This window comes from Archocentrus centrarchus, chromosome 12 (assembly GCF_007364275.1).
Source record: "Archocentrus centrarchus isolate MPI-CPG fArcCen1 chromosome 12, fArcCen1, whole genome shotgun sequence".
NCBI lineage: Eukaryota > Metazoa > Chordata > Actinopteri > Cichliformes > Cichlidae > Archocentrus > Archocentrus centrarchus.
This window is the reverse complement of record NC_044357.1, coordinates 19,147,347-19,173,942: the sequence shown is the minus strand read 5'-3', so window position 1 is coordinate 19,173,942 and position 26,596 is coordinate 19,147,347. Positions and strand designations below refer to the sequence as shown.

Genomic DNA, 26,596 nt, shown 5'->3' with positions numbered 1-26,596 from the left:
GTGGTCGCCAAGCACAGCCGTGGCGGCCGCCTTGTTAAACCCCCTAGGAGATACTCTTAATGTGGTATTTTATTTTTGCTATGTTGACTTGAAAATGGTTGCTGTTTTTATTATTGTATTGTTTGCCATTCTGTGTGTTCAGGGGGGGCCTGTGTGGTGGCCACATATATGCACATTTCACACCAGAATGCCCCAAGCTCTTATTGCGGAGAGAGAGACCGGAATAGATCGGGAAAAGGCGGGAGAGAGAGGCCTGGGATAAAAGGGCTTGACTCCTCCTTTTGAGGAGTTATATTTTGGAGTTCTAGTTGTTGTGTGTTTTACGAATAAAGCTGAGACTACATACCTGCTCGTGTCTCCTTCCACCGACTCCTACAATATTGCTAAAAGTATTCACTCACCCATCCAACTCATTAAATTCAGGTGTTCCAATTACTTCCATGGCCACAGGTGTATAAAACTAAGCACTTAGGCATGCAGACTGCTACTATGAACATTTGTGAAAGAATGGGTCGCTTTCAGGAGTTCAGTGAATTCTGACATGATACCATAGGATGCCACGTGTGCAACAAGTCCAGTCATGAAATTTCCTCACTACTAAATATTCCACAGTTAACTGATGGTGGTATTATAGCAAAGTGGAAGTGATTGACAGTAACTCAGTCATGAAAAGGTGAGCAACGTAAAATCATAGCAGAGTCAGCAGATGCTGAGGTGCATAATGCACAGAGGTCACCAACTTTCTGCAGAGTCAGTTGCTACAAACCTCCAAACTTCATGTGGCCTTCAGATTGGCTCAAGAACATTGTGTAGAGAGCTTCATGGAATGGGTTTCCACAGCCCAGCAGCTGCATCCATTGCGATTGATTATGTAGGGGTTGGATGCAGCTGCTTGGCCATGGAAACCCATTCCATGAAGCTCTGTAATGACTGACTCTGCAGTTTGGTGCTTCCCAGAAGAACAGTACTTGTCTAACTGCATTGCTCCTAGTGTAAAATTTGGTGGAGCAGGGGTTATGGTGTGGGGTTGTTTTCCAGGAACTGTGCTCAGGCCCCTTAGTTCCAGTGAAAGGAACTCCTAATGTTTCAGCATACCAAGACATTTTTGACAATTTCAAGCTCCCAACTTTGTGGGAACAGTTTGGGGCTCGCCCCTACCTGTTCCAACTTGACTGTACACTATTACACAAAGCAGGTCCATAAAGACATGGATGAGTAAGGTTGGTGTGGAAGAACTTGAATGGCCTGCACAGAGTCCTGACCTCAACCACCACAGTTTTGGGATAAATTAGAGTGGAGACTGCGAGCCAGGTCTTGAAACATCAGTGTCTGATCTCACAAAAGCACTTCTAGAAGAATGGTCAAAAATTCCCATAAACACTCCTAAACCTTGTGGAAAGCCTTCCCAGAAGAGTTGAAGCTGTTATAGCTGCAAAGAGTGGGCCGACACCATATTAAACTCTGTGGATTCAGAATGGGATGCCACTCAAGTCCATATGTGTGAGCAAATACTTTTGGCAATATAGCGTATATGTATAATTTGCGGTACTGTAATTTTGTCTCTGTGCATGCATTTCCCTATGCCGAGCGTATAGTGAAGCGTTTTCATCCAAAGCAAACATGCTCCTGTGCTGTCTACCAAAATCCCAACTGTACATTGCTGGACTTGGATGACACTGGGCGCTGGTCAAATGCCGACTGGTTAACAAGTGGGCAGGAATAGGGAAATGCAGAGTTCACTAGGAATGTGAGAAGCATGGAAAAAACATAAAAGATAAAAATACAGTATGGAACGTACAGCCAGTAGCTGCAGCGAACACTTTTTATTGTTTTATTCTACTCTTTGTATGCTAGAACTGATGGACCAACAGCACTACAAGCAAGAGTAGCCCACAGACTGGTTCTACTACATACATTGTGCACTGCCTTTATCAACAACAGACATTCTGTGCAGGTAGATCCCTTTAAGGCAAGGTGGAGAAAGGTTGCAAAGACTTCAAGGAACTGTGGGTAAACCCCTAAATATTCATCCATCCATCGATTCACTTCTGCTTATCCTGTTGAGGGTTCCGGGGGGGGGGGTTGGGCTGGAGCCTATCCCAGCTGACATGGGGTGAGAGGCAGGGTGCACTCTGTGCAGGTCACCAGCCTGTCGCAGGGCCAACACGGAAAGACAGACAACCATCCACACTCACACCTATGGACAATTTAGAGTAGCCAATTAACCTAACCCCAGTAAGTGCATGTCTTTGGATTGTGGGAGGAAACCCACACAGACACAGGGAGAACACGCAAACTTCACACAGAGAGAGTGAGGCCCGGACCAAGGTGGAATCGAACCCAGGCCTTCTAGATGGTATTCTAACTGTGAGGCAGCAGTGCTAACCACCACGCCACCGTGTTGCACCCTAAATATTCAGTGACTACATTTTTGTTTGTTTGTTTTTAAAATAACTTGGACTATTTTTAACATATTTACATTTTTAAACATTTTTCTCACAATATCTCATGTCACTACATCTACAAACCTACTACAAATCTTTTCAAGTCTCCTCAGGCTGAACTGAGACATGCTCAGATTAACCAATTCAAGTATTATTTTATATAAATCAGAAATAACAAATTTTAGGCCTTTGCAGTGAACCTTGAAATTTAACAAATATAACTGGTTAGACCTCAGAGGTGAACATTTATACTCAGAGAAGAGGAACATATAACAACATAACATATAACACTTCACCTTTTCAGAGGGGGTTTAATAGAGTCTAGGGCTAAATTGTGAATTTCCTACACTTTTGGAAACATGAGGAATCCAGCCTGACATCATATGCAGCAACTTAAAGTCAGTGGTCCCTAAAATTCCTGCTAAAAGTAGATGAAGAATTGTCAAAACCTCTATAAATAATAGCCATGTATATATTTTCACCGGAGGTGGGTTTGATTATTACATGAATATTAATAACCAGAAAGAACCTGAATACAGTCATGGAAAATAGGTTGCAAAGTGAGAAAACAGAATGGTATAATTCCCTTAAACTTTAGGTAGAGTGGTCAAAAGGGCCCAACACATAAAAAAAAAAAAAAAAAAAAAAAATGCAATAACAACAAATTGCTCACAGGAGACTTATTTTTACATGTCTGTCTGTGCTGACATCCATATCAGCTGGATAGTCACTGGTATGTGCTGCCTGGAGGCTGGTGTCAATTTCTCAAACAGACAATAATCACACAATACTCAGTGAAGATTACAAGTCCTCATACAAAAGGTGCAACTCTCCCCCAGGCTCCAGGACAAGACTCCCGAAGAGTTTACGAAGTTTGCAGTTTTTCCCCTTCTGTCCTGTCATTTGAAGGTTTCTATGAACACGAACCTTGGACCTTCAACATGAACTGCTTCTTCTCTGTCATTAAGTAGTTTGATTTCATTCATGAGTTCTCTGTTCATGAGGCGATCCTGACTGGTTCTCAACCACCTCGTTGTTCTCCCCAACAACGTCTGGCGATACTCTTGGGCTCGTCTTTGCCAGCGTACTGTAAATAGTCATAGCCTGAGTGGCAAGAAAACAAGATAAACATCGTTAACACCATATTAACTCAATAATCTAAAGGCTGTTAACATAAATCCAATAGTGGGGACTCTGCTCATGCATGTATATATATATATATATATATACCTGCGAGACCATTCCACTAATATCACCAGTGTTAGAGGGCAGTAGGATGGTATTTGACTCTTTGGCGAGGTTGGAGAAAGCAGACACATACTGCTCAGCTACACTTAGTGAAGCAGCAGCATTTCCATTCTGAATTTAAAAGGAAAAAAAAAATATGATTAACCAATGAAATCTCTTTTGTAAGTCAGACTGCAAAAAAAAAAAAAAAAAAAAAAAAAAAAACAAGCACATTTACCTGCTCAGTCAGAGCATCTGCCAGCAGACGGATGGCTTTGGATTTTGCCTCAGCTTTGGCCAGAACGGCTTGGGCCTGACCTGGAGGGAGCAGAGTAGGTGACAAGGAGTATATCAGCCTCCAAAAGCAAAAGATGTGAGATCAATTGTGTTAACAGGAGAGATAAACCAACTAAATGGACCTACCAGCCGCTATATTGATCTGCTGTTCTTTTTCAGCCTCTGAGGCCAGGATCTGAGCTTGTTTACGACCCTCAGCAACATTAATGGCTGCTTCTCTTGTCCCTTCAGACTCCAGCACTGTGGCTCTCTTTTTACGCTCGGCTTCCACCTACACAAGGTGAATAAAGTGTGGAAGTTGAGTAAATTCAAGTAATTTTAGCCTTACAGCTATATACACAAAAATAAAATGTTTCTGACCTTGTCCATAAAGCCCTATAATTTATTAAAGGTATTGTGAATTCAGTGAAAACAGTGTATAACCTTCCAAACCTAACCAGAGCTATGTTCAAAAAGTCTATCTGTTGTGTTGAAGATATCAACTGTATTTAAACAATGGCCAGGTTGCACTTTAATGTAATAGCAATTTGTACCACAAGAAGGTGCAATAAAATCAAAACAAAATAAGATGCTTTACAAACTACAAACTTAGCATATGTGGCTTCTTTGATCTCTTTTTATTCTTATAAAAAGCCAAAACATTTCTCTCACCTGCATCTGCATGGACTCTTTGACACGAGGTGGAACATGTATATCTTTGATTTCATAACGAAGGCAACGGATTCCCCACTCGTCTGAAGCTTGGTTGATGGAGTGGACGATGTTGGCATTGAGGGACTCTCTTTCCTTATAAATAAATAGATGCATAAATACAACATATCCCTTCAGGATTACAGTAAAGAAATGAGATGCAACAGCAGTTTGTCTTTACCCGAAACACTTTGTCCAGTGTGAGTTTGCCCAGTTCTGAACGCATGGTGGTCTGTGCCAACTGTGTGACAGCGTACTCTGGATCCTCGACGCCGTAGCTGGCCTGTGAACAAACAAAACCAATAAAGTGAATTTAAAAAAAACAAAAACAAGTAACACAGCCTTTGAATCTATTCTAATTATTTTCCAGCATACCTTAAAGGGGTCTAGTATCCTCAAGTAAAGCACACCATCAATCTGCAGTGTTACATTATCTGTAAGTTTGAAGAAAGTAGAAGGATTTTCTGAAGAAAACTATCAATAATCTTCAAAGAAAATTTGCCTTCGTGCTCATCCTCCTGTGAGTAACGAAAAATAAACTGTTACTTACCAAGAGACACTGCAGCCTGCTCCGGGACATCAATCACAATTTCTTTGAGACTTTGAACATAGCGAATTTTATCAAGTATGGGTATTAGGAAGTTCAAACCCTATAGGTAGTAAAAGGGACAATGTTAGGGTGTGTAATGACACTAGGTAAGAAAATAAAACAAAATGAATTACAATATGGTTACTAAACTGACTCTTGTCTAAAGAGCCAGTAAGTTTCTTTAGCTGTTTAACCAAATAAATTACACTCTGAAATGAGTGAATTTGTGATTTACATAATAAGCTTCAACAGCTGTGGTCATATTATTAGGATCACTGCCTAATAATGTGGGAACTGGGTATGCTGGACGTTATTTGGGGAAGAACACCATCTATGTGTTGTGCTTTTGACTGTTTGAGATCTTTGAAATATGGCAAAGTGTACCGGGTCCAAGATCCGATGGAAGCGACCCATCCTCTCCACCACCCAGGCTTCCTGCTGGGGCACGAACAGCACCACGGTGTTCATGGGAAGACTGGACGCCCATCGCTGCTGGACTGGATTAACACACAGCTTCGGCACAGCGCGCTGGGTCTGCTACAGAGGATACAGTTAAATGTAAACGGGTGGCATCACTACAGCGATTTGATCCAGGATTCATATGTAGACCACAGTCTGTAGAACGTAAGGTTGCTGAAATATAATTACTTGGTTTAAGTTATCTTTGACCTTTTACTGGTTTTGTCACAAATGAACACGAGTAGGAAAGCCGAATATGACACTGTAATAGTTTCAGATACCTGGAAAATGGCCCCGCCGGTCCGGCACAGCGTCCGTAGCATCACTGAAATATTGCAAAGTGATAGTAAAAAATACCAGATTCGGTTTGGTAAACTGAACTCTGTTGAAAATATCCACTCTCGTGAGTTGCGAATGACCCTTGCCGCACAGGAAACGAAAGTTACATCAGTGGTGCAATGCTGAAAAAGTCCGCCAGCGCGGGAAACACAAATTTAAACGACAGTTCCGCCACAAAAAAAAAAAAAAAAAAAAAAGAGACTGAATAAATGAAAATACATACATACAATGCCATATGTCTTATGTGTACTGAATCTTACTAGTTAAGAATAATATTTCTTCTCGACAATTACTATCAGACTACTACGAATATAGTAGTAGTAGTAGTACACAGTACCACGCACATATACACACACACCACATATACACATCAGTCAAAAGATTGGACACACTTAACATTTATTATGAATGGGTGATTATGTCCAAACAAAGAACAAAAAAGGGGAGAAAATAGCAAATCACACACACACACACACACACACACACACACACACACACACACACACACACACACACACACACACACACACACACACACACACACACACACACACAAGAGATAAGACAAGATGACAGAATACAAATAGAAAAACACAAGGGCTCATCAGCTGATGAACCTGTTTGTGTGTTTGCGTGAGTGTGTATGACAGTGTGAATATCTCTGTCTTTGTCACAAAATGTACAAAATAATAAGGGCGGACAGCCGCAACAACGCCCCCCAGAAGCCAGAGGCTCCCATTTGTAATGTAACGACTGTCACAGTTCACAGGGTGGTGCTATTCGCTTCCTTTTGGCTCAGATTTACTCACTCATTGCCCTTTGGGGTCCTTTGGTTTATGTGGTACCTGTTGAACACACACTATACGTTGTGTATATGAATATATTAATAATACATGCATTCATTTAATTGGGTGCATAGAAATATGAAATGGTAATGTGGGGATTTGGCAAATAGTGGAGACCTTAGGCTTGGTAGAAAGAAAAATATTATGCATTTGAAAGAAAATGAGGTTGAACTTCGGTGGTCTGCTCTTCTGTAAAGCTCTCTAGTGAGAAACCGGATATGACTTGACATCAATTAGCATTTATTTGTTTAAATAATGTGCTCTGGGTACCCTGAGGAAGAATATACTAAATAATACTTAAATGAGCAAGTCAAAATCTAAAACTGGGACTTTTCACTCCTCAGAAAGATTTTTTTCCTAAAAACAAACACAAAGAATCATGATGTGTAAAAACTGAATACGACAAACTGCATAGAGATCTAGTAAATGCCACTTTAATTCATAAAAAAATATATATGCGAAAACTTCAAATGTACCTAATTATTTGTATTTACTCATCTTTTAATTACAATTATGGCTGGGATAAGTGGTAGTGTAAGGAGAAGTGCAAATACACAACATCCGTTTGGTTAAAAGAAAGATGGTGGTAAATATATGCTGCAGGTGAACAAAAGTACAAAAAGAAAACAACAGAAAAAAGCAAATGAATACAAAACGTGACGCTGAACAAAAACAAAAACAAAAAGAGTTAAATGGCAGCACCATTTCTGAATCTCACAGCTACATTTCTTTTTTTTGAAAGCACTAGTGTATTTTTACTTAAAATTTATATTTATGGAAGAGCTTGAAATGAATGAATCTATGGTGGAATACAAAGTTCTGGATGTTTACTTTGCATTGAATCTGTGAGCGTCACCTGTGTTCCGCCAGCTTGTCCCTCTCGGCGATTGGCCAAATGTCTTTCATAAGGCTCCGCACTTTAGCAAATGTGCATTCTCATTTGTCGCATCAGACGCCAGTAACAGGCGTCCCGACCCCGCCTCCTCCCCCTCTCCTGGCTTGTTGCTCTCGGGCGGTCCTTCGGTCTGGAAACCTGTGATGAGAGTTTTAATAATGGCGTGGGAGCGGCCGGGGGTAGCTGCGCTCTACCCAGGTCTGGGACCGGAAACCCACCTTTAAACATTCAAGAGGAATTTATCAGCAATTTAAAAAAAAAAAAAAGAAAAAAAAAAGAAAAGGAAAGCTGTTTAACGGTTGTTGTAATGTTACCACACACAGTAAATCGCTGAGAGCCCGCTCTGCAAACTGTGAAACTACTGGATTGCCTCTGGAAGTGCTCGGTCATGTCGTTACTGTGCGTCAGAGGTAGGCAGCCTTTCTCTTTATTTGTACTTTATAAGCGATATTGTCTTTGTTTGGTGAGTGTACTAAAGTCAAAGTGAGGATGGCAGTGACAGCTTACAGAACAGGTTTTCCAGCAGGAGTCGGTCCTCCTCAAGTAGGATCTGGAAAAAGTGCGTTTATCCCGACGTGCAAAAGAAGAAGGAACAAAAAAAAAACAATTTAAAGTTTGTTTGATTTTTCTATCAATGGACGCATTACATTGTCATTTATGTTTTAAATAAATAAATATCAGTTTAGCATGGCCCCCATTGTAGATATGGAGCTATAGATAGAAAGACATTATATACTATGTCCTCCATAAGGGGGTTATTGTTACATTTGTTTTCATTTTTCACTTAAGTTGTTATCAAAGATTGTCACTGACTGGGGTAGATGAACATTTGATGCATGCAAAGATGTCTACGAATAATATTAGGGGCCCTGCTTGTCCCTTGGGGTACTCATTGTTCAGTTAAATTGATGATTGCATGATTAAGCTTTCACTATCCCCTTAATATCCTCTCCCAACATTAGTTTTGTAGTCCTGTAGACTGACAGTGCTTCAACACTGTCATTCAGGGGCCCATGCTGAGAGAAAAAAAACAAGCAGTCTTTATTATCAGAGAACATGTCTTGTCAACAAATGTTTTTAAGCAAGCTTGCAGTCCTCTTTCCATGTTTGCATGTCATCTACAAGACAGCAGCAAATCAGCTGGACTTATGGTGGAGAATCCTGCTTTAGAGTCCTTTACAGCAGTAAAGCACATTATGCAATATCCAATTCAGCAACAAGAAGCCTGACACCAAACAATTTGGTCCACTGCTGCTAAGAGCTGCCCAAAAACAGAGCTGCAGGCTTTTGTCCTGCTAACTACATATGCACGCACATGTGCACTAACAGAGCCATCCCTACCAAACTACTTGATTATTTTTTTTTCCCACATACTCTTTTAGAAATTAGTCTCTTGCAGACTGCTGAAATACTTACTAAGCCCCTACACTGTATAAAACAATGTCAGGCAAGTAATGAACTATCATAATAGCAGGTGTGTATACACATATCACATATCTGATATGCACTTTGCAGTGGTGGTTTTATTACCATCTAAATCCTTTGTGGAGGAGTGTAAAACTTATGGCATCCATTATGGAAGTGATGAAGCATTAATCCCTGCTTATAAAAATGAGACTGAAAAAATTATAGCATTTTTCTTCTTTTTAAATTAGTCTTTGAACACAGTTTACCTGAAAGCCAATAGTCTTACTGTATTGTTTCTATTGAGTACATATTACTGATAGTGTGATTTATTTATTCCTTACCTTCGAAGTGATGGCCTCAAGCCTGTGACTGTGTTCACATCAAATGGCACATTTCTTTCGGTGTTTAGCGTTTCTCATAATCCACTTTGTTGCCAGATGGGATTTACATTCACACCTTCAGTTTGATGGATTTTGTTTAGTCCAATAATGTCAAAAGCGCCAAATTATATTTGCTTAAAATAATCCTAATTATTCATTATGAGTGAATTGAGGTTTTCTCTCCAGCCTTTCTTTTGAAATTTCTGAAACAGACACCATATAGTCATGCACTGTTTAAACACTCTGGCAGTCTCTCCTCTATTAGAGGTGCAACACTTCACCAGAATTAATCGATAACTGCAGTATAGAAGCCACAGTTCAGGGAACTTTCTTCGAGGTGGGTCTAATGTTGTGGACGACTCGGACACTTGGCGAATAAACTCTCATATGACGTGAGAATGTAATCAAACTGTTTATCAGAGGGAAAGTGTCATTTTTTAGGACATTTGAGCCTAACATTAGCTAGCATAATGTTAGCTGATAACCAGCTGTTGTAGATTAGCTGGTGTTGTTCCAAAAAGTGATCGTCTGGCAACATATGTCAAACATATCTCTCACGAATGATATCAAGCCAGAAGGAACATTCCTGTCACAAGGTAGAAGCTGCAATCACTTTGTGGCAAAGTGACTTTTGTATATTTATTTATTATAGTAAAAAGTGTCATTGACATTACATTTTTTTTGTAGAGATCTGACCAAGAACGCATCAAAAACGTCAAGAAATATAACGTCACAGTTTTATAAAGATATTTTAAGTGGCCAAAAATGTCTGGATTGATTAGACCGTAGATGCAGTAATGCTGAGTTATAAAGATACTTGCAAAACATTTATATATATATATATATATATATATATATATAGGTCTTTATAAAGCTTGTTGCCTTCAGTCTATTTACCAATATGAGCAAAGGCATTACACATAATAATAAACACACAGAAACATCGTTAGTCACTTTTTTTGGCACAACACCAGCTCCTGTCAGCTGTCAGTAAACAGGAGGGTCGCAGGTCTAATCTGCTAAAAAAATCAATTATTGTGACATATTGGGAATAAATAAGCATGAGGTGATAATAGAGTCATATGAAGATATACCTCTCAGGTGATACGTAGATACTGATTACTTTTGTTCTCATGAAGCTCATTAGAAGATTATTTTGTCAGCTTTATTTTCTGAAGACCCTGAAAAAGGATAAGCGGAAGAAAATGGATGGATGGATGTTGTGTTGCATTGTGTTTTAGTAGTGAAACAATAACAGACCCCCCCCCCCCCCCCCCCCCCCCCCCTTTTTTTTTTTTGGTGTCTAAAACTGCAGTGTATGTTCCTGTAATCACTATTAAAACCTTTACTGGGACAAAGCTGCAGGGAGACTTCATCAAACCACCTGTTCAACAAGTGCCTTCAAGTTCAGTTTGAAGAAAAGCTAACTTTGTAGCTGCTCCCATCGATTGCTGTTTGTTTTCCACAGCAAAAATCTATGGTAAAGATACAGAAGTTAAAATAACTTATTAACTTAGATGAACTTAGTTTGACACAATGTTTAAATTAGGCAGCTTGCTGAAGGCTGACTGCAGCCGTTCTGTTTTCTATCGTAGCGATACCTGCAACAAGCAGGGGTGAGTCTAAAGGGGAGCATGGGGTTTACTAGACCATATTTATTTAAAGGTTTTAGAAACATTATTTTGAGCATTTAGATTCATATAACGTATAAATAAAATATTAATATTTAAAAATATAAAAATAACATTTTCTTTTCCTCCCACAAGCCAGTAAAAATGTACATGGTGCCAGTAAAACTTTAAGCCACTGACCCGGAGTTGTTGGGTTGGACACTTATTTATTATTAACATTAATTATTAACATAAATATTTAATATCTACACCATCAGGATGTCGGATATTTTTCTTTTTTTTTTTTTTTTGCTGCAGGAAATGTTGCATCAAAGCACAGGGCAAACCCCAGTTCCAAGAATGTTGATATGCTCACTTTTCTTTATGCATACTGACTCATTCACTAGCACACTTAAACATGCAGACACACACACACTCACAAAAACACATACACATGGACACACAACAAATTTACCTCAGGAACAAAAGTACCCCAGAAAATACAAAATTGTCAGAACTCTTTTTGCTGGAAACCAATGGGGGGTTCATTTTAAAAGACCTGTGTTTTTTTCTCTTGAAAATTTATGATTGCTCATTAATAAAACAAAAGTTTTTCTGAGCTGATTAATCGATGGAATAATCAATAGAATACTCGATTGCTAAAATAATCTCTCTAAAATAGCCTCTGTGCACTATGCCCCCAGCAGTGATTGTGCAGTGATTTTACGTGGCCTACCACTTCGTGGCTGAGTTGCTGTCATTCACAATCACTTCCACTTTGTTAGAATACCATTAACAGTTGACTGTGGAATATTTTAATAATGAGCAAATTTCGCAACTGGACTTGTTGCACAGGTGACATCCTATCATGGTAACACGCTGGAATTCACTGAGCTCCTAAGAGCGAGCCATTCTTTCACAAATGTTTGTGTTACAAGTGTCAGTTACATGTGGAGACGCAACATGAAGTTATAGCAATGCCTGCGCTTGCAAACTGTGGTGATAGCGATCCGTTCCAATATCTAACAGTTGAAATTCTCCGCCGGCACGACGGTGCCTCAGCCTGGCACATCGGCTGGTCATCGACTGCTAGCTAGAACCCTGCTTTATTCCAAGCAATGTTAGCACTACGGGAGTCACTGGTATTTATATTACCAGTGCAAATGGAACACACATCCATTTCATTGTGGATTGGCATATTTGGATCATCTTTTTGTCACAGTTATGCCGCAGAAAGGTATGGCAACTTTTGTATGTGTGGAGATTATAACATGTCCAACAAAAGGAGATCTGTTTAAATATCAATGTATTTTCTGGTTTTAAAAAAAAAAAAAAAAAAGGAAAAGAAAATATCAAAAAACAATGGAACAGTGAGCCTCGGGCGGTATTCAGACACCTGTGCACCAGGCTGCGGAAGACAAAAGCTTCTGTCAAGGAAAAGGTCACAAGAAGGAAATGCGCTTGATCTCACTTGTTTGAAAAAGTTTATCTCAGTGTCTCTGGAAATCAACAGTTATTCTACTAAAGAGGACCTTTGTAAATCTTTCAGACTATTATTTTTTTGATTAGTGAAATTAAAGCTAGTAGGAGTTGCAGCCAATAGATTAAAGGGTAGAGGACGAGGTAGAGTAGAGCAGATTAGCCTAAAGGGTGCTTGGGCAGAAGCTGTGTGATTAACTGATGTTGTGACTCATCCCTTGATAGCACAGCTTGACAGTCTTGCCTATTTATTGCTAGTTGAGATGCTTCATCACCATGGCAATGTCTTTATACAACAGATAAGTGGTTGCCCTTACAAGTGAACATGTTGGGGGAAACTCTTACTGTGCATCAGGTCAAGGCTGAGTTGACACATGGCTCACGTGGAAGCCATGATGCTGCAGTACTGGAGGTGCATGTATGATGTTCCTGACACTGACAACTATTATGTGACTGATTGAGTCAGTCACACATGTTTTGTAGTTGGTACTAGTACAAAGATCTTATTCATTTTGAAGACAGATGAGGAATCTGTAAAAGCTTATAAATGGCTGTTGAAAGAAAGCTTTTGTGGTGATCCCCTTGGAATGGGAAACATCACTGAGATAATTGGGAAATGAAGATACTAATCAAACTGTGGAGCAGTGTACTGAGATGTTGAACATTAAAGCAGGTACATTTATAAACAGCAGGCAAATATGGGTTGCATTACTTAAGTGATTCTGAATTCAAGTCAAGCCAAATTAGCCTGAGCATGATCTCAACGGCATGTAAAGGCCTGCATGTATTAAGTGTCTCGAATGGTGCAACATCCTGATTTTCAATCAAGATGAAAAACTATTCCCAACAAGAAATTATAGATACAGTAGCTTAGGCTCCAGTCATACAGGCCTAGAGACCAGTTGCAGGTGTTTTCTGGCAGCTGCGTTGAAATTGATTGCTAAAGCCCTATTCACTCAGACCTTGAGACTAACCAGTGATCACCAGGTAACCACTAGTCCCTAGGGACAGCTGTATCCAGCTTTTACTTTGAAGGCGAAAGTTCTCCATTTCCAGTTTGTGTGTCACTCTTTCAAGTTTTATTACAGCTTAGCAAAGGTTTACAGACAAGTTGATGCCTTTAATGCAAACTATGGCAACTATGTCAATTTGATAGTGACCAAAGCAAGGAGGTTTTCAGTGCAGCACCCTCTTTGTGACCAATTTTGCCAGCGACCTACAGCAACCACTTGCAACCACTTGGGGGATACATGTTTGTTTCTAGTGATTGGAGGTTGCCAGGTCTTGGCTAATTTGTCTCTAGTCCTGTGTGCCTGAGGCCTTATGTCACTCAAATGCACCACATCTCTTTGTTCTGTGTGAGTAATGTTTTGGGCTTGTTACAGGCAAGCAGGAATGGTGGCCTTTGTCAGTTTTGCTTATTTCCATGAGGATTTATTTATTATTATTTTGAAACAATTTTCATAGCAATAATTATCAGCGTAAAGCTACTTGTTTGGTGCTGGTGAATCGACTGTGCCTCGTATGTTGTTACTTTTGTGTTATTACAAGGTTAGTGGTGTTCACTCCGGATATGGAGCCTTTTGTGCTGACGTGGCTCTCAGTTGAAATCTGCGATGGAAGTAGCTTTTTATATCACACAAACACTGCTGTGATTCAGTTGTTTCAAAGATTAAGTTTATATAAGTGCACTACACCAGTCATCCCAACTACATCAGTGCTGCTTGCTTTTTGAGTCTGCTTGGCTGATTTTATTTATTTTTTTTTTTTCCTGCAGCTGAGTGAGTGACTGAGGAGTTATTCCAAAAAAGTAATAATATAAAGGATGCAATAGAGAGATAAAAGTGACCGAACTTGAAGCTGAGGGGTTGAGTGCAGTAAGCAGCAGAGTAGAGGAATTATGAGAGAAAGGCAGAGTGAGACAGAGCGCTTAGAGATTGTGGGAGTAATCCCCTGGCCATCTGTTGCTCTCTCTCCCTCTTCGGCTCCAAGTGATCAGATCCAACAGTTGACACAAAGCGGAAGTATGCCACTGCTTTGACTCTGGTGCCATTTCCTGTTCCTATTTTCCTGCTTTGTGCCTGTGTTTCCCGTTGTTTAACATTGTCCTTTTTTTCTGTTTTTCTTTCAGAGTTAAAACATTGTTTCATTATTTATACCTGACCTTTTGGCAATTGTAGGTTGTTTGTTTATGTAGTCAGTGACGGTGACCTAATCCTACAGAGCTGAATAAAAACAGATTAACTGAATATGTGACCATTAAACCCTCAATAAAAATTTGGTAAAAACATTATTTCTGAACGGTAAAATTATTTGGTTTTCAGTCATGTTTTATACAGAAGAAAGCAAGAATAGAGACTGTTTTCAGGGAGTTGAAGTACCTCCAAAGTCTGTCATTTAGCCAATGGCTTTTTTAACATCAGAATTGTAATAAGACTGCAACATTAAAATCAGAGTAGGTCCTTTGAAATTAGTGTTTTTTTTGTTTGTTTTTTTTCCTTGAATTATGTTATCTGGATAACACTAGTTTAATTCACAGTAGAAAAATCACAACTGTTTGAACATTGTTAGCCATTTATTTCAGGTCACTCAGTAAGCTGCAGGATTTTGTGATGATGAGATAGTCACATTACAAGTGCTCTGTGTATACAGCAGTCCGCATGATGCCGAAGCAAAGGGATGCGGTATGAGTGTTGTTTATACAAAGCACAGTGTTGGTGGAGGATTTCAGCTTTCTGGGCTATCTACAAAAGTCACCGAAGTTGCTAAATTTGTCACTTTTTGGGAAAGAAAGCCCCTGGGGGGTTTGAAAAGTCATTAGCTATGGCAGCAAAGTTGCTTAGTTGGCAACACTGAGCTCCTGGGAATGAATGTTTAATAGGAAGCTCGAAATTACCGTTAGTGCTCCCCTTTCCCACTCCTTCAGACTTATGTATGTCTGTGCTTCTTCCCCTTCGCCTTCACGCTGGTTGCCCTTTTGCTTTCTGTAGCAAAGCATGAACAGCATTATTGCAAGATCACGTGTGCACATTGTGAACAAAACTGACCGTCCCTGGTGGTAGATTGCAAATTGCAGTGAAATAATACTATAGTGTAGCGATCTAGCGAGAGAAAACAAATCAGTCTGGTATCAGTGACGGGGCGGGGTTCGTTCCCGCTTGCTAATTGCAGTGATAGAAGAGTTCCGACAGTGAACTGGTGAAATTCTCAGCCTGGTGCAAGACAACCTCAGCATGACGCAGCGCCAGGCGATCAACCGCAGGCTAGGACCCTGATTTATATTTAAAAAAAAAAAAAAAAAAATGCAAAAAACCTGGCTTGTACGACTTGAACCTGGGTCTCAGGCATGAGTGGCAAGATAATTTGCTCCACCATGAACCTCTCCGAGCTCCAAATGTTGAATTTTATGGTCTTTTAAGAGTGGAAATTTTTCTTTTCAAGTCCATGGACATAGGAGACCAGATTGATGAGAAGTGGTGTTCAATGACCAGAAAATAATGCTGAGAAATTTGCCTTTAGTAACGTGAACAAAGATTGAAATTCATGTCCAAAAATGTGAATCAATAGATTAAAGTTTTTGACCATTTTATTAACTGCTGTGAGACTGTGTTCAATATTTACCATCTGAAACAGTGCAGCTGGTGATGGTTTTACTTTGTGAGTTAGTTTGTGTCATCATGTCAAAGTTGTATACTTACTGTAGGAAGAACTGCCTCACATGTGACCTTTTTCTGACATACAGGTAGTAATGCATCTGTCTGTGGATTTTTTTCTCCTCAGTGCAAAAGTATAATTATGTACTATGCAGTCACTAAACTAATGCATAGTTGATAGACACACACAGACAATGACCGACAAGGTCAGTGTCCCTGTATGCATGGAACTGCATAAATATATTTGAAACAAAGTAAGTTCACAAGCAGGTAATATGACAGGAAAGAAAGAAACTGTTTGTAAAACAGTAGGTACACATCAGCTACACCCATCAAAGTGAGCATGGAGAGAAAATGATAAGCATCAGTTTCCACCATAATGCCCCTCCACCCCTCTCTCTGGTTTAATGCCCTCCTGCTCTTTGTCAATATTAAGTCATGCAAATTAGAAAAGAAGGCCACCGCCAGCTCATTTGACTTAGTGGAAAAAAATAATTACACTGCTGTGGAAATGTTCCACTGCTCCACAATGAGGTATGTACTAGATAGGAAACACTGGAGGAGGACAAATGTTTTTTTTCCCCATTGTTAACCTAAAGGATAATTCTGGGAACTCTTGGAGTCTTTGACTTTTAGTCCTTCCAGTTTCCATTTGTGGTTATATTTGTTAGGTTTGATGTATGCCACTTCAATATGCATTCTTATTCTTATTTAGACAGGAGGGAATCAAAAACTCTTTACCCTTGTTTTAATGTCCACAGAAAGAAGACAGGGGATGGTACATTAAAATATGAAAGCATCATTTGTGCCTCCATCATCCCGTTCTGCCCATCTGTCAGCTCAGGCCTTAGAGGTTTAGTAGGTTATATGCCTGCACACATAACCCTGCCACTGCAATCACAACTAATCCCTTCCAAATCGCTTCACAATCCCATAAACATTATTGTAAAGATGCATTCTGGGGGTTAAAGATGGCAGGTCGAATAGTGAACCAAAACCGAGCAGCACATGGTTTTTTCCCATAAATTATTTTTGGAGGCTGCTGTTATCAAATATTTTTGTTTTGTTTTGTATCTTAATAGTCATCTGCCTGTCCCATTTTTCCTTTGTTTTATTTTTATTTGTTTTTTGTTTGTTTGTTCACCAGCTGTTAAGTTCTGTGATGCAGCTGTCAAGGCTTATGCTTCATGATGATATCAAAGTTCAGATTTTGCAATCCAATAAAAGAAAGATTTGTCAGTGCTAATAAAATTGAGGTGCCAGTCTTTCCTAACCCGTTTTTCATTGATTTAACTTAAAGGTTTCTGTTGTGTGTTTTTGATATAATACAGATTTGGAAATATAATTCTAAATGAAACTTACAAGTATATTTGTACTATAACTCGGCTGTTATGCATCTGATTCATGAGGTTATGAACTTACCAAAACTACTGACTATGAAATAATAATTTCATAAATGAAGTTAAGATATATAAATGGTGTAAAGATTCTTTTTTTCAGACAGTTCTGTTGTGTTCAAGCTGGAAAAGGGTTACATGTGTTTATATTTGTCATTTGTTCTATGTTGCACTAACTCATGGCTTACTTGCCTACATACTGAGTAATTTGGTAGTTTCCAATAACATGAGCTGATTATTTTATGTATGGGTGTTTTGGATTTCAGGCTCATCTTTTTTTGTTTTAATTATCTTTTGATTCAACAGTGTATTAACAGTATTTGAATTTCTATTTCTCCATCAGATTACAAAATTCTGCTAAACGAGCATTACATCACAGTAGTATATGCCCATGCTGCAATATTGTTTGGTTTGTGGTTGCTAGGAAGCAAAATTACATCATAATTTCTTAAGCATAATGGAATTTTTTTTTGGATGTAAATCAAATGTTACTGTCGTGGAATTAAAATTATACAATGCTTTTATAAGATCTTAAAGGTGCATAAACGTTATAGATGGGTCATTTAGGCCATTGGTGGGTGTAGGTGTGTGCTTGGCAACTTAATGACATCATAGTATAGGAGCCTTCAGGGGCTTAAGATGTACCTGTGTCAGTTTTGGTTTCTCATCTCCTGATTCTGTAGGGGGGAGTTTGAGGGTAAACACAGAGATTTTGTGTGTTTATAGTAAGATGTTTTTTCTAAATAAGTGCAAATTAAATTGTTGTCACTGACTTAATATTTTTTGTGCATGTCTGTGTTTTGCAGTGAAAAAAGCCAAGCTCCAGGGACCACCAGGTAAGAACTGTTTTTATTCACAATCTTTCCCATTGTCAGATTATTTTACTTAATCCTTGTTCAGATTTTTAACATTTGTAACACCCATTTAAATATCAGAGAAGCTGCCCAGCTGGAGCGAGTGTGCCATGAAAGGTGTGGGATTGTTTGATTATGTTTTTTTTGTTTTCAGCATATCTGAACTGTGATCAGTGTTGAACTGTAAATGAAATTATCCAGTTACCCAATGACGAGGCCATTTTAAACTTTTACACTCAGACTTATATACAGTTTGCTGGCTAGAACTAGTGCTAGATTGCTTCTTATAGGCCTTGTTGGAAATATGCCATTTGTCTTATGTAGGTTAATTGCTTAAATTCTGGCAAGTCACTGCAGGCTAGGATTGATTTTGCATTACGTAATCCTGGGTCCTTCAGTGCCATGCCATGCAGGTGGACATAGATCAGTGCTGTCCAAATCCTTAGACCATCCAACTAAGTAAATCCCTCTGGTGTTCAGGCTCACGCCTACCTTTAAGCCCTTGACATTTCTGGCAAGCGCAGGCAGGAGCACCGATACAAAGTCACCTTAGCTTTGGATTTACCGGTGAGATTTTACTTATTTGGTGCCTGAATGACCTCTATAAATTTTGTTATGAACCTTTTTTGAGAAAGCTATGACTTCTTGCAAAATGTGAATTAAGCAGAATTAATTATTTTATAACTTTTTAAAATCTTAAGGTTAATTAAAAAATGATAGAGGGGCAGCACAAGACTGGAAAGGTTGTGTAATGCTAAAGAAACACCTTTATTTCACAAGTAGTTATGCTCATTAGCAACACATCAGGTAGGGAAATGGGTATGAAAAGAGCGTTCCAGAAAGGCTGAGTCTTTCAAAAATAAAAAATTGAGAGGTTCATCATTCTGCATAGGAATATAGTTCAGTGATTTAAGCATGACTCAGTGCAAAATTGAAAACTTTTGTCATAATCAGATTCTGGGAAACCATACATAATATCATTAAAAGATTCTAGGAAAGCATTCAGTTCTGGTTTCTGACCTTCTACACAAAGCTGAAAATAGAGAATGGACGTGATCTTCTGGCTCTTAGGCACGGCTACATTAAAAACAGATGTGATTCTGTAGTGGGAGTGCACTTCTGAAAACTACTGTTAATTAATACATTGCTGCAAGATCCAAAAACACTCAGGTCAGAAGAGATTTAAGATGCACTGAGGTGGAAAACTCAAATTCAAAAGTCAGCATTTGTGCACATGGCATGCTTAACCCATAAGAACCCACACCCATTTCTCCTTGGAGGAAAATTATAGGGGTTATAATTCTGAATGAACAGATCACAGATCAAAATGCCATACCCAGTGTCAAAGCTCTGAAATGTCACTCATAAGACACGTTGGGTGTTGATTGTAAATTTTATCCTCAATAAAATGATTTTGTTTAATAGTGTTTTCTTGCTTAGTGACACATTTTAGAACAGAATGCCTTTATTGTCATTACACAGGATGTACAGTGAGATTGGAGAGACCATTTAGGTTTGTATTCCCAGAAGGTGGAGTCGAACTCCGACCTTCCGCTGCCGGGTCCGGCACGCTTACCACTAGGCTACCCATACTATTTTGTCTTTTTATTATCATTTCCACAACAGTGTGTCAAAATAAAAACTTTATCTCTTGGGTTCAACAACAAAATCCTCCTTAGAGTTGTTTTATAACACAAAAATTTGCACACCGCTAGAGGTCTTCACAAATAACTAACTGTTAACAAAACTGAGACAGTGACTGATAAACTGCTCTTGCTCAAAACCAAAGTGCATTAAAAGTGCAAAAACATTAACTTTTATGTCAACTGCATCATGTTTGAACTGTTGTTAGCGCCACTAGCATAGGCTGAATGGTAACACTTGAAACAATTTCTTTCCTCCGTGAAGTAAAGACGCCGTAAAGCAAAGGCTCCGTGAAGCAAAGAGGGTCGTGGTTGCATTTACCTTGCATATTTTGCAGCGGCCACGCTTGTCACATTTCACAGGGCAGTGTGAAACCTGGTCCAAGCGAACATTTTCAGGAATTCCAGCTTGAACTCTCCTTAATGGTGGAGGTGGAGATGTTGTGCTGGTCGACCCCTTTGTGAGTGCAAGAGAATTAAGCTTGATGCCACCTTTGTCTGGAAGCTCCTTTGTTTCACTGGCTTGTTGACTTCAAGTAGTTTATAGTCACAATGGTATAGCAACCATGCATTTACCATGGCCAGCATTATGGTCTACCAGAACAGGTACAGGTACCACCTTCATGATCTCATGTGGTAGTTGTGTCTACCAACACATGCATCTAGGAGGTCTACCCCTCCCATGTATGTGTTGTACTCTTTCAGAATTTGTGGCCAGTTGACTTCCACAAATGATTTGTCTGACTTGCTCCAGCATTGAGCTTTGTCTTGAGGTTCCATGGCACACTAAGAGGTGATCAGGGTAATGCATTTGTTGTCATACCACTTGACAATGGCGATGCCTTCCTCTTTTTCTATTCAGCAGCCCCTCTGCCTCTCTTGGCAAGACCTTTCTCATTCTCAAGCCTTACACCCAGCCAAGCGATTGCTTCTGAGTGTTTCTACAAAGTAGATCTGTCACTGTAGAAGCTCAAGAACTAGTGCGGGTAAAGTGGAAAAGTGGTCTGCACTTTGTAGTTTTGGTTTGATGGCAGAGTTTCACACAGCTTGACCACAACATCATCTCCCATGCCAAGTGAGATTTTCTTCCCAGTTACACCTTCATAGTCCAGAAAATCACAGAGGATTCCAGATGAAGAGCAGAGGGCCCAGTTTTTTAATCCTCAAGGGGACTTGCCTTTCACATACTCCCTTATTGGCCTGTGAGTACCCCTGAAGGATACCATTTGCTCATCAAAAGAGTTGTGCTCCTCAAGGGAGACTTCCAGGCATTGTTTGTGAAACATCTTGATCCAGGGGCAGTTCTTCCAACACTTATCTTCTGCATGCCTGTTTGATATATCAGTGTTGTCAGTCAAATGTAGGGATGCGAGCAGGGTCTAAAGGCAGTTGCGTGAAATGTTGTCTGCCACCATGAGGCATCTTGTCCTTTTCCCAATATGCACAATTCTCTGGCAGCTGACAATGACCCATGCGTAGGTAGAGGCCAATTAATATTTCCAGTTCCTTGACAGAGGTGTTTACATTAGTGATTTTCAGATTTTTTTACACTGTACAGATTTGTTTGTTCCTTCAGTAACTCAAGCATGTCTGATGTGATGAACTTTCTGAAATGCAGAGGAGTGTGAGGAGTTTCTGGAGGTGTGACACTCTGACCTTTGAAGGTACACTATCATCCGAATCACAGGACTCACTAGACCAGGGGTGGGCAACTCCAGGCCTCAAGGGCCGGTGTCCTGCAGGTTTTAGTTGTGTCCCTGATCCAACACACCTGAGTCAAATATAGAAGTCATTAGCAGGACTCTGGAGAACTTGACTGCATACTGAGGAGGTAATTCAGCCATTTGATTCAGGTGTGTTGGATCAGGGGCACATCTAAAACCTGCAGGACACCGGCCCTCGAGGCCTGGAGTTGCCCACCCCTGCACTAGACTCATCATTTTCAATGTCTTTGCTGCTGAAAGTATAGTCAGGGTCTTTATCTGAGCTAGCTTCACACCCCTCAAACTCACTGTCATCATTGAATGACTGCTAGTGCATCTTGAACACTGTACTGTTTTTTGCTATTTATGCTACAAAAACAAATAAAATGGTAATGAAATATAGACTGAAATAAATTAGCTAGCTCTGTGACATGTGCCAGTCAGGCACACCGACATCTTGGAAATGTTGTCAAGGTAATATAAACTCACATGACATGTCACGTAACCACATCAGGTTGTTCAACATGTGTCACTTAAGGGCTCTATGGGTTAAAATAGGGAAAACAGTTGAAAAGGAAAATTTCCAGAACATTTAAAGGGGTGGTGACACCTATGTCACAGTGAGTTGAGGGCACCATTGATTCAGATTTCAAAAACTGCCAGACATGACAGGCATTTAAAAAAAAAAAAAAGAATTTGGAGAAAAAGGCATTACCTTCCAGACAATGCATTCACTTTTTAACGCTGTTGCCTTTTCAAATCGGGAGTTGAGTTGCTGTTGTAGCCTGCGTCAAGCGGCTGTTGGAGGTTACTCATGCCTCACTTGGTATAAAACTAACCATTTTGTGGGGTTTTTGTATTGTCAATTTTCAAAGGGCTTCGTAGCATTGAGACTTTTGAGGGATTGTGAGACTTTGTTGGCCTTGTCTGTGACCTCCTCCCTCTTCTAGGCCAAACAACATGTGACACCTGTCTCAGCGCAAACATTAAGTGTAATTCACTTAAGCCAGGCATCTCTCAGAGGCAAAATGTAAACGCCAGTCACTTTTTATTAAATGAAAAAGTGAGAAACACAGGCCTGCAAGAGCTTTAGAACACCAAATGTATTAACTTTGTTTGATGCCACTGTAGACTGAAAGCAGCCAGTTTGTATCTGTCTTCCTGCGGTGCTGTTGTGAATTCAACAATTTTTTGAGGCCAGGTTTAATGTGTGTTTACCATTTCTTAGACTGCAGTCCTTTCTCTGGAACAGAGTTTCATTCTTTTTATTTATGTATCTATATTCCAGACAAACCCCCATAGCAACTAGGATAGTGGCAGCACTGACATCTTTGGAACAATATCAGATTTCTCCATTGTATGATCATTATGCCACTATTTCTATTTTGTGTGAATAGCAGGAAGGAACAGACTCTGAAGGAACAGGGTTGATTCAATAATTACTGAACATATCACTTCTCAGTCTCAGGATGACATGTGACTTATTGGAAGAGGATTCAAAGTTTACATAAGGCTGGTCTCGGATGGATGTTTGTATTGTGCCTTCACCACACCTGCAGTTGGATAGCTTTTAGGCCTTATTTTGGCAAATTTACATGAAGTGTTTCTAGAGAATATTCTAACTGTAGACTGTAAGGTGAACTTAGTTGGACCAGCTCTACTGTCTTACTATCCACTGATTTCCACAGGAAACTAGAACTTGATAAGAAGCTTGTGCTGTTAGATGTGTATTTTTTTTTTTTATAATCACAGGGTTCACTTTTAACAAAGTCTAGTATAGACTTCCAAGTTAAGTAATGGGCACTATATTCAATTGAGAACTATTTTTGAAGAAAGAGCTTACACATGAGAAGGTCCCAGCAATGGTTTAAAATTCCTCTGACAGATTTATGCTTTGTGTTGCATGCAATATTAATGAGTGTCCTGATGTTGAAATGTCAGTCTTCCAGCTGCCTGCGTTTTCCTGACTAATTTATTACTAAGAAAACTCATCATTGATCAATAATGAATGAAAACGTTTGACTGAGGGCCCAGTGGTGATTCCCAGGCCTCAAAACATCGCCCCACAGTTCACATGATCATCTGATTCTTCCGCTTGACGGCACATTGACTGGCATGCCCTCACTGTTTTCACTGTGTGTGTGTGTGTGTGTGTGTGTGTGTGTGTGTGTGCGTGCGTGTGTGTGTGCGTGTGCGTGCGTGCGTGCGTGCGTGTGTGTGTATTGGAAAGCAAATGTATGTGTGCGCACATGCACATGTTTGAATTTGTGCAAACATGGACAATATATAATCTTTCTTTATATGTCAGCTGCAGTCTGGGCTAGGCAACTTGAATCAACATTGTAGTTTTTTTTTTGTCCAAAGAGTTTCAAAATAAAGGTTTTTGGTGTACAAATGAAGACTACTCTATAATGTCTTATTTAAAATCATTCTGCCAGCATCTGGGGGTTCTCATTAAATCTCCACACTAATGGTTAAAACTGGTGTAAATGTGCTAATGCAAATAACCAAATAACATATAGTGTTTGGCATATAACAACTTTGTTGAACTTGGGTTAAATATTATAGCAGTTCTAGAAATTAATTCCCTGAAATTTATTATTTTTGTTTTATCCTGGTTTAACAAGTTGACTTCCATCCATTTTCTTCCACTTATCCTTTTCAGGGTAATGGGTTGTAAGTCAACCTCCCACTCACTAGGTTTGGATGTTGTAGACTTCACAGCAACTGCAATATTATACACCTCCCTCCACTAGTAGTGGTCTGCACCCTGTTATCTACTATCCAACCAGAGAGACTTGCTATCCTCTTGTGTTTGGTGTTAGTGGTCTTCATTTAGTTTTCATGTACTTATTTAGCAAAGGTACCCACCCAACAGTAAATCATTCACTGGAGGAGGGGAGAGCAGCAGATGTGTGCAGACTACAAACCTGGGGAGTGGCTGAGAGTCCCAAGCCTCTAAAAATAATGAGGGCAGCCCTCCATCCTTTGCTTTATTTGAGGTTAACCACAGTGAAGGTGAAAGTCAAACAATCCTGAATGAGAGCATTGACATAGTTGGGTGTGATTCACTAATCATTTGATATCATATAATCCTATCTGAACCACATTCTTCTAGTAAAGTAAACTTTACTCCTCTTTCCTTCCCTTTTTCAAAAACTACATCCACAAATTACACTGAAGTGAGTTTATCCGTGTGGTATGCAGGGTTAATGTCAAATCAATATCGGCGATCATTTCAATTCAGTTACTAATTCAGTTATTGCTTCTCATTTTTAATGTCTTTATCATCATTTAGGAAGTTTGCTTTTGCAAGATAAATATGCTCGATTTCTCTCCTCTCTTCTGTCATTCTAAAATTTCCAGTTTTTTCGTAAGCATGTACTGAACAGCACTGTAGATCAAGTGTTCATGCCACAGATCACTAAAGGTATACCAGTTAGCTAGATAGTAAGATGCAACTTGTTGAACATCTAACCCAGCCATCAAACTTTAACCCCTTAACTGGCAGCAAAAAAATCACCTGACAAAAACTACATAACGCCTTCTGGTCATTATTGGCTCTGAACAACCCATTTCATAGCCTATTAATCGGCTGCGTCTGGTCCGCGGGCCGAATGAAGTGCATTTATATGGCAGGCTAGACCCGCCCATTTTGACTGACACCTCATTCGGCCAATCATGTTAAGAAATGGGTTTCCCAGAGCCAATAATACTCAGAGGGCGTCACGTAGCTTTGTCAGGTGATTTGGTGCAGCCAGTTACATGATTGGCCGAATGACGTGTCAATAAAAATGGGAGGGTCTAGCCTGCCATATAAAAGGGACTACAAACAGCCCGTCACCGGGCCCTTGCCAGTTAAGGGGTTAACAAATATGACAAAACAAAGTACAGATTTCTGAACAGTCATTGCGATCTTAAATAGGCCATTTAACTTCTCCACACACACATACATGTAGCTTCTTACCTTATCCATCCATTCCAAAGAATTTGTTGTGGCGATCCAAGATGGCGCCGCGAATGGATGCCCTGGTACTTCGGTGCGCTCTGTTTTGTTTGTTTTTGTGCGTTATTTCTGTGTCTGGACACTCTTCTGGGTATTCTTACACCAGAGAAGAGCTTTTCAACATTAGGTCCACAACACCTTCGGATTTATTTCCTGTTTTTGTCGCATCTGCGGCGGATTTATTACACACTCTGGCCCAGAAAGTGAGACGCCGAAAGAGAGGGAAGCGCGCTGGCGTGCTTGTGAGGCTAAGGAGACGTGGATTACGCACAGCCTTACCTGGGATTTTCCTCTCCAACGTGCGTTCACTTAGGAACAAAATGGACGAACTGATACTGATGAGGAGCATGAATAGAGACTTTTCCAAATCCTGTGTGTTATGCTTCACGGAGTCATGGCTGTGTGAGGAGATACCGGACTGCGCGCTCCAGTTGGAGGGATTTCATCTCCTCCGCGCAGACCGGCAAGCTGCGCTTTCCGGCAAGGCTACAGGTGGAGGAGTCTGCTTCTACATAAACAGTGGCTGGTGTACGGATGTGACAGTGATTGCTAAGCACTGCTCTCCCTCACTGGAATATCTTTTCATTCACTGTAAACCGTTTTACTCTCCGCGGGAGTTCGCTTCATTCATACTGGCCGCTGTTTACATCCCGCCGGACACGGACGTGCACGAGGCCCA

The 26,596-nt window shown here is 39.9% G+C and overlaps 2 protein-coding genes across 4 annotated transcripts in view; one reads left to right on the top strand and one right to left on the bottom strand.

The window, feature by feature from the left end:
* Nucleotides 1–2,275: 2,275 nt before the first annotated feature.
* On the bottom strand, nucleotides 2,276–6,157 carry stoml2 (stomatin (EPB72)-like 2). Of its 3 annotated transcripts, none has more exons than XM_030742573.1 (10): nucleotides 5,988–6,157; nucleotides 5,632–5,784; nucleotides 5,209–5,308; nucleotides 5,034–5,092; nucleotides 4,840–4,941; nucleotides 4,620–4,754; nucleotides 4,095–4,239; nucleotides 3,910–3,989; nucleotides 3,675–3,803; nucleotides 2,276–3,548 (listed from the first exon to the last, which is right to left on the bottom strand). In XM_030742573.1, the coding sequence occupies exons 1-10, from the start codon at nucleotides 6,027–6,029 to the stop codon at nucleotides 3,423–3,425; spliced, it is 1,071 nt and encodes a 356-aa protein (XP_030598433.1). In that variant the 5' UTR covers nucleotides 6,030–6,157; the 3' UTR covers nucleotides 2,276–3,422. The 3 variants fall into 3 exon arrangements, with proteins under 3 accessions (XP_030598433.1, XP_030598435.1, XP_030598434.1); XM_030742575.1 differs by having other exon boundaries at nucleotides 3,701–3,803; XM_030742574.1 differs by having other exon boundaries at nucleotides 4,161–4,239.
* Nucleotides 6,158–7,851: 1,694 nt separating this feature from the next.
* Nucleotides 7,852–26,596, top strand: part of unc13bb (unc-13 homolog Bb (C. elegans)) — a 76,850-nt gene continuing 58,105 nt past the window's right edge. The window contains exons 1-2 of the mRNA XM_030742976.1: nucleotides 7,852–8,195; nucleotides 18,518–18,547. Of these exons, the coding sequence (XP_030598836.1) occupies nucleotides 8,174–8,195; nucleotides 18,518–18,547 (52 nt within the window). The 5' untranslated portion in view covers nucleotides 7,852–8,173. The remainder of the gene's footprint in view (nucleotides 8,196–18,517; nucleotides 18,548–26,596) is intronic.

What these genes read in the sequence shown, in the direction of transcription:
- stoml2 (XM_030742573.1), bottom strand. Translation starts at nt 6,029, where the DNA reads ATGCTACGGACGCTGTGCCGGACCGGCGGGGCCATTTTCCAG. An exon ending in TCCATCGGATCTTGGACCCG is followed by an intron (nt 5,309 to 5,631) that starts GTACACTTTGCC and finishes TACTACCTATAG; the next exon opens with GGTTTGAACTTCCTAATACC. An exon ending in GCAGGCTGCAGTGTCTCTTG is followed by an intron (nt 5,093 to 5,208) that starts GTAAGTAACAGT and finishes TCAAACTTACAG; the next exon opens with ATAATGTAACACTGCAGATT.